The 13,082-nt window shown below is 38.0% G+C and overlaps 1 protein-coding gene across 2 annotated transcripts; it reads left to right on the top strand.

Annotated features, from left to right (window-relative positions):
• Positions 1-18: 18 nt before the first annotated feature.
• Positions 19-12,788, top strand: mrm2 (mitochondrial rRNA methyltransferase 2). 2 transcript variants are annotated; one of them, XM_028813924.2, is made up of 3 exons: positions 19-112; positions 7,474-7,776; positions 12,352-12,788. In XM_028813924.2, exons 2-3 carry the CDS (start codon positions 7,476-7,478, stop codon positions 12,774-12,776), a joined length of 726 nt encoding a protein of 241 aa, XP_028669757.1. In that variant the 5' UTR covers positions 19-112; positions 7,474-7,475; the 3' UTR covers positions 12,777-12,788. The 2 variants fall into 2 exon arrangements, with proteins under 2 accessions (XP_028669757.1, XP_028669756.1); XM_028813923.2 differs by lacking the exon at positions 19-112 and adding an exon at positions 771-880.
• The last annotated feature ends 294 nt before the right edge of the window (positions 12,789-13,082 follow it).

Genomic DNA, 13,082 nt, shown 5'->3' with positions numbered 1-13,082 from the left:
GTCACTTCCTGTCAGCCTATCTGCTCCCGCCTACTGCATTGCCTCTGTTGATTGGACGCCCTTACTTTCTGCGTGTCGCACCTAAAATGGACCGACAGGATATATAATAAAAGTAAGATATAAACTAACATTTTCATTTATTGATAAGCTATCCTAACATGAAAGTTTGGCATTGGAAATATAATGTTTATTATATTATATTTATACACTTAATCCAAGTGCAAATCCTGTATGTGAGGAAGTTTATTGCATAAACTTTTTTAGTTTTAAACGAGATTGACCAAATACAAATGTGACGCGCGTTAGTTGCGTGGAAATGCGAGAAAGATCAGATCCTGTTGCAATGGTTGTGGTATGGAGGTGGTCAGAGTTAGGCAATCCTCCGAATACCGGTCCCAAATTATTTAACAACTCTTTTCCTATCGAGTGGACAATACTACACTGAAAGCCGCGAAAAAACATTTATTGCAAGACAATAAGATGTATTTCCAATATTTTGTATTAATTCCAGCACAACGCCACGAATAGCCATCACTGCACTCAGCACGACTAACCAAAGCCATTGGACGTCTACAGACACCGCAATCGACGTTGTTCTTGATCAAGCGGTGTCTGGCTAGCCACTGAAGCCACTCGTCATGATGCAACCTATATTTTTAAATAAGTAAGCTGGTTATAACTAACTTTATTGCTCCCGCTCCTAAATATTGTCCACTCGATAGGAAAAGAGTTGTTAAATAATTTGGGACCGGTATTCGGAGGATTGCCCGGAGTTAACTGAATGACAAGTGTGGGTGCGTAGTTAATGAAATACCCTTTTTTTAACACAGTCTCACACGCTGAAATCGCAAGAAGGACTTTTTTTAAACGATGAGTAGCAGTAAGTTCTCATCTTCTGAAATGACTATTTCTGGCGTGTGGCGTAGTGGTTATGGCTTTGACCTGAAAGCCTAAGGTTGTGCATTAACCTGTTTACTGACAATGTATGACCATGGCAAGTCACTTCAGCTGTATGCTCCAGTTGGAAAAAAAACTAAAGAAATGTAACCAGTTGTATTTCAAATGTTGTCTTAGATAAATGTGTTAGCCAAGTAATAATACTTTGTTTTAAAACGAAGTTGTCACCAGACAATCCAGCAATGGAATACAGTATTGTCAAATAATATTTCGGCAATCCTATGGCAAAGTATTAGTGCAGCAATAGTTTATTTTTGCGCTCCCAATCGATTAACTGATAAGAATATCGCGAAATGAAATTTTTTTTTTCGAAACAAGGTAATATTGCAGTTGCCAACAAAAAAAACAAGAACTCACTCGTGTTCACTGCTGTCTGTGTGTCGAGATGATACAGGAAGAATATTCATTTATAATGTGCAAGTACGAGAAGTAATGGTTAATTGATTGGATTAAACTATGCATTTCTATATTTCATTTTGTCAATGCCGAAATACAGTAGAGTCACTTTACCGATTTCCCCTAATGCACCATTACTGTATAGCGTTGGCAATGAACTGTTTTACTACAAGTGTAATCTTCAATAATTTACACAATTGTCCCAAAATGTTGGAAACCAGTGGCAACAAAAAAAAAATTATACTAATAAAACACTTTCTGGATCACCAGGAACATTCTATGGCATTAAGTGTAACTTCTTTATTTAAGTGTAACTGCTTTATTGATTGTAAATGTATGAGTCATTACATCTTCACTTGGAGCAATCAAGTTTTGTTACCTGTCCTATTACACTTGCTGAACAAACAGGCCCGAGCCTAATGTTACTCGACTGTTTACCTCTTTTGTAAGTCACTTTGGATAAAAGCATACCAAATAAAGGTGGCCAAGCTGAAAATACAGAAGTGTGAAGGAGGTTCAATTGTGTAGATAAGCACAGAACATTGGAGGTACCTTCATCAGGTAGAAGAATGTATGTTAGCAGCTCTAAGTAGAGTATAATATGTTGCAAATGGAAACTTAACAAGTTATGTCTTGGGACCTTATTTAGAATTAGTTTGGTGCAGTGTGGTTAGTTCTGTTACATTACAGATTTAGAAAATGGAGTTCAAATCATTTCCTGTTTACTGTGTGGAGTCTGCATGTTCTCCCTCTTTTAGCATTGGATTTCCTCTGGGTAGTACTCTGGTTTTCCTCACACACTCCAAGTGACTTCTGTATTGGGTAATTGGCAACTCAGAATTAAACTGGAATGAGCAAGTCTATATGAGTGTGCCATTCAGGATTTCTTATTGCCATGAAGTCTATACTGCTGGGTTAGGCTCACGCTCCCAAGAATGCTAAATTATATTCTGAACTCTCAGGTGTCAGATGAACTGATGTATTTCCTTTTCCACTGGCACAGTCACATATGCTCACAGTACACTCTGGTAGCTTTCTTAGAGTTTTCACTAACAGCTAATCCACTAGTATGCAGCATTGTTAATGAATGTTTGTGTATTGCTTTAAACACAGTAAGTTGGCTGTTTTTGTAAATAAAATGACTAATGAAAATTCTAAGTGACTAAAATATTTTGAAACATACGGAAGAAAATGAATTTTAGATGCTGTAGTATACTTGTACTTGTGTCAAGAAGAACAGGATAAAGCCTGCACTTTTCTTTGCTGCTGTTACAAAGTAAAGCAGTGAGTCTTTAAGTGCTGTGTCAAAGAACAGCATACTTGAGTGTGATGCAGCTTAATTCTGTCCTGCTAGCACTCGTTGCAGTCGATAGGCTTCATCCATATATGCCAATTAAAGAAAGTTTTCATGACAGTTGGTTGTTTTACAATTTTTCCATCCTGCTATTATGAACTGTGTTTGGATACCTCAGGAGAAAAAGTTGACTGTTGCCTTTACAAAGTGCATTTAGAAATACAAGTCTTTGAATGTCAAAGCCTTTGATTTTTTCCAGGCTTTTAAGTCTTATGAGATACTGTACTCTTATCTGTGCTTTATATACTGAATGAGGAGATCTCGCTTTCACTGTTTTTGCACTTGTATCATATGCCACTGAAGCCCAAATGTTACCTGACCATAAAAATAGCCACCATTAGAAGTCTCATTAATTATTAGGAATGCACTGTAATATAATCTATTAGCTGTTAGTTAAATGTGCGAAGTTCACAATAGGTTCATTCTGTTATTACTGATTGAATCGATCCGTTAACAAAGTTACTATGTCTAGTACTTTTTACATAAAACCTGGAAATACTTATATTGTGTTTGTAGAAAGAAATTTGTGTGTGTAATGCATTATGTACATATCAGACAAATAACTCACCTCTAGGTGTGGAAGATGCTGGGAAATGGTATTCTAATAGCAACACTATGCAAATGATTAGTGTATATCTGCATCTGTCCCAATGAAGCTGTTGTTTTAATGCATTTTTAATTTTGCCTAATTTGTATTGATGAAATCCTATATTATCCTGTCACTATTGTACAGTTCTCTTCTTGTGATCTTTACATGTGTCATTTCAGTTTTGGTTTTTTTTTCTTCATTTTTTCACTTGGTCAGTTTGCCGTCTGTTAGGTTAGAGCCCTTTTTTGTGCATTTGTCATAATTGTTTAATAAGAGTGTTTAAAACAAATATTTGGGCCAAATACAACATTCAGATAATTTGCTTTCCATTTTCAAGTGAAATTAATGTCATTTCCATATTTAGTACTTTTATTATGTGTGTCTTATTATGTATCTTTTGAAAGAAAATCTAAAAATCAATAACATATTGCACTAACCTGTTTTTCCCCCCCCCCCCCAGATGAGTGCAATGAAACTTTTTTTTTTTTTTTGGAAATCCCTAACAAGTTGTTAAAATATGCCGCTGGTACATCAATGCTTTGACTATTTTAATGGTGACACATTTGTTATCTCTGTTTTCTCACAGCTAATAGGCCCCAAGTCTCTATTCCCAGTCTGCTGACTATCTGTGAGAAGTCTGTATGTTCTCTTAGTGAAACGTTGTCAGACTCACTTAATACAGTTCAGGCTTACCTGTCACTGCAGCCTATGTGAGCAGCACCAGATTCAGCTGTTGCACGATAAGTAATTTTCAGTTTTTTTGTGGAGCTATAAATTACACATTACAGCGACCTTTTACTACCTGTTTGCATGTGTCTTCTACACATTTATCACAATATACTTTTGTCGATGTACTGTGCACAAGGCAATATCAATATCAGCCCTGGACAGGGTGACAGTCTCTCCCAGGGTATACTCACACACTCACAGAGGTTCTGGAGATGTAAGGGTAAAACCAGATCTACCAGGGAGAAAACTATCCAGCTTACACACAGACAGCAAACAGACATATAATTTGAACCAAGGATGCTTGAACAGTGAGGCAGCTGCACCAACCACTGTGCCACTTATTTTCTCTAGGTTCAACAGTTTCCTCCAATGTCTGAACATCCAGAATAACAACACTGTAAATTGGCTGGACATGATTGAGTTTGTATATACAGTTAGGTCCATAAATATTTGGACAGAGACAACTTTTTTCTAATTTTGGTTCTGTACATTACCACAATGAATTTTAAATGAAACAACTCGGATGCAGTTGAAGTGCAGACTTTCAGCTTTAATTCAGTGGGGTAAACAAAATGATTGCATAAAAATGTGAGGCAACTAAAGTATTTTCTAACACAATCCCTTCATTTCAGGGGCTCAAAAGTAATTGGACAAATTAAATAACTGGAAATAAAATGTTCATTTCTAATACTTGGTTGAAAACCGTTTGCTGGCAATGACAGCCTGAAGTCTTGAACTCATGGACATCACCAGATGCTGGGTTTCCTCCTTTTTAATGCTCTGCCAGACCTTTACTGCAGTGGGTTTCAGTTACTGTTTGTTTGTGGGCCTTTCTGTCTGAAGTTTAGTCTTCAACAAGTGAAATGCATGCTCAATTGGGTTAAGATCAGGTGACTGACTTGGCCATTCAAGAATTTTCCACTTCTTTGCTTTAATAAACTCCTGGGTTGCTTTGGCTGTATGTTTTGGGTCGTTGTCCATCTGTATCATGAAATGCCGCCCAATCAATTTGACAGCATTTAGCTGGATTTGAGCAGACAGTATGTCTCTGAACACCTCAGAATTCATTCGGCTGCTTCTGTCCTGTGTCACATCATCAATAAACACTAGTGTCCCAGTGCCACTGGCAGCCATGCACGCCCAAGCCATCGCACTGCCTCCACCGTGTTTTACAAATGATGTAGTATGCTTTGGATAATGAGCTGTTCCACGCTTTCTCCATACTTTTTTCTTGCCATCATTCTGGTAGAGCTTGATCTTGGTTTCATCTGTCCAAAGAATGTTTTTCCAGAAGTGTGCTGGCTTTTTTAGATGTTTTAGCAAAGTCCAATCTAGCCTTTCTATTCTTGAGGCTTATGAGTGGCTTACACCTTGCAGTGCACTCTCTGTATTTACTTTCATGCAGTCTTCTATTTATGGTAGACTTGGATATCGATACACCTACCCCCTGGAGAGTGTTGTTCACTTGGTTGGCTGTTGTGAAGGGGTTTCTCTTCACCATGGAAATGATTCTGCGATCATCCACTACTGTTATCTTCTGTGGACATCCGGGTCTGTTTGCGTTGCTGAGTTCACCAGTGCTTGCTTTCTTTCTCAGGATGTACCAACCTGTAGATTTTGCCACTCATAATATTGTAGCAATTTCTCGGATGGGTTTTTTCTGTTTTTACAGCTTAAGGATGGCTTCTTTCACCTGCATAGAGAGCTCCTTTGACCGCATGTTGTCTGTTCACAGCAAAATCTTCCACATGCAAGCACCACACCTCAAATCAACTCCAGGCCCTTGATCTGCTTAACTGATAATGACATAACGACGGACTTGCCCACACCTGCCCATGAAATAGCCTTTGAGTCAATTGTCCAATTACTTTTGAGCCCCTGAAATGAAGGGATTGTGTTAAAAAAATGCTTTAGTTGCCTCACATTTTTATGCAATCGTTTTGTTTACCCGACTGAATTAAAGCTGAAAGTCTGCACTTCAACTGCATCTGAGTTGTTTCATTTAAAATTCATTGTGGTAAAGTACAGAACCAAAATTAGAAAAAAGTTGTCTCTGTCCAAATATTTATGGACCTAACTGAATGTGTGTGTGTGTATATGTGTGCACATGGCTTGAGATGGACTGGAAACTATGCCCCGAGACTGAAGATACTATGAAAATAGTAATTCTTTGCATTTATATAGCACTTTTCTCACTACTCAAAGCACTCAGCAATTGCAAATTAAGGGCCTTGCTCAAGGGCCCAACAGAGCAGAGTAGAGTCCCTTTTTGGCTCTTACGGGATTCAAACCTGCAACCTTCCGATTGCCAGTGCAGATCCCTAGCCTGTTATTAGAAATTATATTTGATGATGTTTCCTTTCTGAGTAAAACATTTTTGAGTTCAGACAGAAGTAATCTCACACCAGTACATCTAAATCTTTTCAAAATTAAGTATGAATGCAGTTTTGTTCATTTATCTGTTTGCACAATTTACTGTTGTAGTGAGCCAGTGTCTATCTTAGCAGGAACTGAAAAAAAGTAGGATTCTGGTATGAAGAAAGTGGCAGTACATCTTGGCCTGTATTGTTTCAGTTACTGTTATGGAGATTCTGCCCGGACACAAACAGACCACGAGACAAACGTCCCAAAAACACACACATTTATTGCTGTCTCCTGCACACAGCACTACACAATGTATCAATCGGCACAAATGGCTCACAGTCCTTTCTATCCTTTTCTTTTCTTCTCTCCTTCAGCCGCCTAAACTGCACTCCCGCAAGCTCTGTCTTCTATCTCCCGACTCCGGCTCCCCAAGTGGAGTGAGGCAGCCCCTTTTATAATGCACCCAGAAGTGCTCCCTGATGTACTTCCTGGTGTGGCATGTTTCACTGCGTCCGGGTTCTCTCCCAGCAGCACTTCCTGGTGTGGTGGAAGTGTTGCCATCCAAGGCTCCGGGATTGTCCAAGAGCCCCTGGCGGTGCCCATGGTCTCCAACAGGATTGAGCTTCCAAGCACCAGTCCTGTGGCCCCGATGCAAACAAGGGGGGCTGCCCTCTCATGTCCCAGGGAAGGCATTGCCTCTCTCCCGATCCTTTCACTCTCCAGGCGTCTCGGTGGGGCAAGGTCCCCGGTCGTCTGCCACACTATCTTAAAGCAATTTAAAGCCAATCTGTTTGTATTGTAAATGAAACTGAGTTTACATTTTTCAGTTTGTGGCATGTCACATTCTCTCTGTTATTATTCCTGTCTCTTGTACTGTCCCAATAACATAAAGTTAGTGTTTTTATGGAAATAATAATGAATCCTTCCTAAACATGCAGAATCTTAAGAGCAAGAGAGGAAATCTTTAAATCAAAGACTGATTGCCTTATATTTAGTAATTTAAAGGTGTTCTAACCTGAGTGAACACTAAATGGCAAAAAAACAATTTTTATAATTTCCCTTACAAATAATTTTTTCTTTGCAGAAATGTTTTCTTCTCATCTGCTGACCAGATCATTGCATAGTTCATGCCAGTTTTGGAAGAAGTTCCCACAGTCTTTGAAAGGCAAGTCTGTGGCAGAGCAGCGCTGGTTGGTGAGACAGCTAAATGACCCTTTTGTGAAAGAAGCTAAAGTGAAAAACTATCGCTGCCGCAGTGCATTCAAACTACTTGAGATTCATGAAAAATATAAAATCCTTCAGCCTGGACTGCGCGTGATAGACTGTGGAGCAGCACCAGGAGCGTGGAGCCAAGTTGCAGTTGAGAAGGTTAATTCTGACAAAGCAGGTAGTTGTTGAACTCAGTCTGTCTTTTAATACTGTAACTATCATCTCATCTTATTTTCTTATCCACTTTTCCTGGTGAGAGTTGAGGCAGAAACTATAAATGATTTTAGTAAGTACATGCTTTTTTTCCAGAGTAGTCCGTGATATCTTTAAACATACAGTAACATACAGTCATATGAAAAAGTTTGGGAACCCCTCTCAGCCTGCATAATAATTTACTCTACTTTCAACAAAAAAAGATAAGTGTTATGTCTTTCATTTCCTAGGAACATCTGAGTACTGGGGTGTTTTCCGAACAAAGATTTTTAGTGAAGCAGTATTTAGTTGTATAAAAATGAAATCAAATGTGAAAAATTGGCTGTGCAAAAATTTGGGTCCCCTTGTCATTTTGCTGATTTGAATGCATGTAACTGCTCAATGCTGATTACTTGCAACACCAAATTGGTTGGATTAGCTCGTTAAGCCTTGAACTTCACAGGCAGGTGTGTCCAATCATGAGAAAAGGTATTTAAGGTGGTCAGTTGCAAGTTGTGCTTCCCATTGACTCTCCTCTGAAGAGTGACAGACAGCATGGGATCCTCAAAGCAACTCTCAAAAGATCTGAAAACAAAGATTATTCAGTATCATGGTTTAGGGGAAGGCTACAAAAAGCTATCTCAGAGGTTTAAACTGTCACTTTCAACTGTAAGGAGTGTAATCGGGAAATGGAAGGCCACAGGCACAGTTGCTGTTAAACCCAGGTCTGGCAGGCCAAGAAAAATACAGGCACGGCATATGCGCAGGATTGTGAGAATGGTTACAGACAACCCACAGATCACCTCCAAAGACCTGCAAGAACATCTTGCTGCAGATGGTGTATCTGTACATCGTTCTACAATTCAGTGCAATTTGCACAAAGAACATCTGTATGGCAGGGTAATGAGAAAGAAGCCCTTTCTGCACTCACACCACAAACAGAGTCGCTTATTGTATGCAAATGCTCATTTAGACAAGCCAGATTCATTTTAGAACAAAGTGCTTTGGACTGATGAGACAAAAATTAAGTTATTTGGTCAGAACAAAAAGCGCTTTGCATGGCGGAAGACGAACACCGCATTCCAAGGAAAACACCTGCTACCTACTGTCAAATTTGGTGGAGGTTCCATCATGCTGTGGTGTTGTGTGGCTAGTTCAGGGACTAGGGCTCTTGTTAAAGTCAAGGGTCGGATGAAGTCAACCCAGTACCAACCAATTTTTCAGGATAATGTTCAAGCATCAGTCGCAAAGTTGAAGTTACGCAGGGGTTGGAAATTCCAACAAGACAATGACCCAAAATACAGTTCAAAATCTAAAAAGGCATTCATGCAGAGGAAGAAGTACAGTGTTCTGGAATGGCCGTCACAGTCCCCTGACTTGAATATCATTGAAAATCCATGCTCGGCAGCCATGGAATTTAACTGAACTGAAGAGATTTTGTATGGAAGAATGGTCAAAAATACCTCCATCCAGAATCCAGACACTCATCAAAGGCTATAGGAGGTGTCTAGAGGCTGTTATATTTGCAGAAGGAGGCTCAACTAAGTATTGATGTAATATCTCTGTTGGGGTGCCCAAATTTATGCACCTGTCTAATTTTGTTATGATGCATATTGCATATTTTCTGTTAATCCAATAAACTTAATGTCACTGCTTTCCATAAGGCATGTCATATATTAAAAGGAAGTTGCTACTTTGAAAGCTCAGCCAATGATAAACAAAAATCCAAAGAATTAAGAGGGGTTCCCAAACTTTTTCATATGACTGTAAAGGTCTTAAGCATACTTAATCCAAACTAGGACGTGCAGGGTGCCAGTCCATGACAGAACCTACTCAGTTACATGAGTTCAGTTTAAGAATCGCCAAATATCTTAACACCCATGACTTTGGACATCTTAGAGAAAAATTAGATTATTCTGAGAAAATCCACACAAATACAGGGAGAACTTGCAGACTCTACTGTATATATAGACATTATCCCTATGTGGGATTCAAATGCAGAGCAGTGGACCTTTGAGGCAGCAGGACTCAATACTGCACCAATGTGCTGCTCATCCTTAAATATTATAGATATAATTGTACCAGATTAATAATCTATTAATACTAAAGTGCTTGATTTGGATGACATTCCACTTGTTTTTATAGTAATTGAAATTATTCTTCATTTTTTTCTAAGTCAAATTTGTGTTGTTTTTTTTATTGGATTTCCACAGCATATGTGGTGTTTTTTTCCTTTTCTTACTTATGCCAACCTTACGAATTTGCAATCCATTTGTTCACTTAATTTTCATAGCCTCTCAATTAATTAAGTTTGAATTATAGGGTCACTATATTTATGTACATAAACTGTTTATACTGGTCCGGGTAACAGAGACAAGTTTAAATGTAATGAATTATTATTATTATTATTATTATTATTCTGAAAGCAACTGGTGCAAGCCGGGTACATCAACAGTCTATAACAGAATACACACAAACACAACAATTTGTCATTCACATTTAAATAAATATAAGATGAACTTCAACTCAGGTGCTTGCCTATACAGTTTTGCAAGCATTTTGTTTAGCAGTAAAGTATAATGTGATTCAGATAAAGGCTAATGACTCGCTCCCCCGCCATGACCCCATATGGCAAGATTTCCCTGGAGGCCTTCTGGCTTATAGCTTTGGTAAAAACTGACTTCTTAATAAAAGGTTAATTTCAGTCTTTAATTAAACTTCGTGCTCAATTAAGTATGTTGTTTGTTTGCTTTCTTCATTAAGCATGTCAGTTCACAAACTGCCAACATTCTTCAAGCCCTTGAATTGCCTACAAAATCTAGCAAAGGATTCTGCCTGTAAAAGCAAACACATATTTACACTTGTACATAAAAACAGTTAGGTATAAATAATACTGAGCAGCCCTATTGCTCATTAGGGTAGTAGGTACTAGATAAATCAGTACTGTATAAGATTATTAGGAGTAGCAATACTAATGGGATTTTCTCTCAAGACAGTGTCGCAGGTTTATCAAGACTGAGACGACTTCTAAAAACATCCAACTAAAAATTGTCCTGTGGTTACAAATAAACCATTAATAAAAATGACTTACAAATACTGGCATGACTTGTGCAGAGCAACAGAAAAATAGGGTTTACTATTAAAGTGTATATGAAATGAGGGCCGAGAGAGAGATATCGGAATGCACAACTCATTATATCTTGTCATGGGCCAAGGCAACCAATGACTCAATTGAGATTCACTTCTGTCCAAAAAAAAAAAAAAAACACAACGTTGTATTCTTTAATGAAGCCCATTTTTTGCTATTCCAAATGAATCAGAGTACCATGATATTATTATGTAAACCCTGTGAGTCCCTGGATCCTTCTTATCATTTATCAACAATGTTCTTACACTGTACTTTTTGACATGTTTTTCCCTTTTTGAGATGAATGCCAACAAACCTTTCCACAAACTTTCTATTAGTTAGGTGTAAATAGTACGTCAGCCTTCCAGTTTACACTCTCTGTTTATTGGTTGCAGTTTATTAGAAGTAAACATTGCTCAATTGACATTTTGAACAACGCATTTTTTTTCTTCCACCGTCTTTATTTGTTAGCTACATTTATTGTCTTTGGTACATAAACTTAATTAAAATGTAACAGTTACAGCTTTGATATCTTACGATTCAGTTATTCAGTAGGGTGTAGGGCCGCTCCACACCACTTGCTTAATAAGAAGCACTTATTGCTCAAGTAACACTTCAGCTTCATTTTAGTTGTTTCGCTTGTTAAGATTTTGAACCCTTATTGCTTATTTTAGTCTTAAACAGCTGTATTCTCGGTTTTTAATTGCTCCTTATTAGCAATACAATGCAAATGATAAAAGAAGCCAGTATTTCTCCATTTAGTTTGTTTCCATTTATACCTGTGTGTATTTTTTGTGCATTATTTGATTTAATTAAATACTTGGAAGGAAAATGAAGAGAAAAAGTGAAGGACTGAGAATTACTCATCCATAGTAGACTGCAAATCATTTGGATGATATCCTTAGAAAGGAACAAAAAGATCTAGAATATGAGAATGACCTGACATGGTAGAGTTAATGCACTAACAAGCTATGAAATTACATTTTCATCAAGGATTGTTTTCTGATTAAGTAACTGGGTTGGAACAAAAAACCTGCAGCCACTGCTGCCTTCCAGAACTGAATTTGCCCTCCCCTGCTGTAACATAACACATTGTAGTGTACAGTGATAAACACATTGTTTGTTTTAAAGCAACTGACTGGATTTCCAGTGATTCTCTGAACGGAGGTTTTAAAGAGCTGATGATTAGTCCCAGCCCAATAAATGATTTAATAATGTGTTGGTTATTATTTTAGCTATATCTGTTCCATTCAAGAGGACAGCTGTTGGAGAGTGTAAAGTAAAAAGATGAAGAAAGAAGCATACGGACATTTATATTCATGAGCTGATGGCAGTGTAACCAGTGTGAAAGTGTTATATGCCAGTTTACTACATGATAACACCCTTTCTCATAAATATGTTAATTTTTCTTTATTTTTGTTTTACATTTTGCAGATCTAGAAGCCCCTGTTGGTTTTGTAGTTGGAGTTGACCTTCTGCAAATTACTCCACTAGAAGGAGCCCAATTTTTGCCAAACACAGATGTCACCAACTCAACAACCATAAACAAACTCTGTGACCTTCTTCCTTTGCAAGGAGCAGATGTCATTCTAAGTGACATGGCTCCTAATGCTAGTGGAATAAAAGAGATGGACCATGAGAAACTTATCTCCATGTGCATGTCTGTGCTTGACCTTGCTCATAAAGTACTACAGCCTGGAGGTACCTTTTTGTGTAAATATTGGGATGGGTGGCAAGCGCCACTTCTTAAAGCTCAGCTGGCCAAGTGCTTTCAGCATGTGAAGACTGTTAAACCACAGGCAAGCAGGCAAGATTCAGCAGAAGTGTTTTTCCTTGCATTACGTTATAAAATAAAATAATTTACTGTTGTATATCTGTCATTGCTGTTTGGACTATGTGAACTTTAAGGTAGGGTCAGTTTGGGACAATATCTGCAGCATACTTCGGATTAGTTGGGTAGAAGATGGGCTATAAGGTTCTGTGAGCTGTGAGCATATATCTAAAACAACAACATCTAATTATATAGCACATATTCATACAAAGATGTAGCTCAAAGTGCTTTACAGGATGAAGAAAGAAAAAAAAGACAAAATACCGAAATAAAATTAGGCAATACTAATTAACATAGAAGAAAAGTAAGGTCCAATGGCCAGAGAGGACAGAAA

This window comes from Erpetoichthys calabaricus, chromosome 11, assembly GCF_900747795.2.
Source record: "Erpetoichthys calabaricus chromosome 11, fErpCal1.3, whole genome shotgun sequence".
Taxonomy (NCBI): Eukaryota; Metazoa; Chordata; class Cladistia; order Polypteriformes; family Polypteridae; genus Erpetoichthys; species Erpetoichthys calabaricus.
The sequence above is the reverse complement of the archived record's forward strand: the minus strand, read 5'-3'. Positions and strand labels throughout refer to the sequence as shown.

What these genes read in the sequence shown, in the direction of transcription:
- mrm2 (XM_028813923.2), top strand. An exon ending in GGTTAATTCTGACAAAGCAG is followed by an intron (nt 7,777 to 12,351) that starts GTAGTTGTTGAA and finishes TACATTTTGCAG; the next exon opens with ATCTAGAAGCCCCTGTTGGT.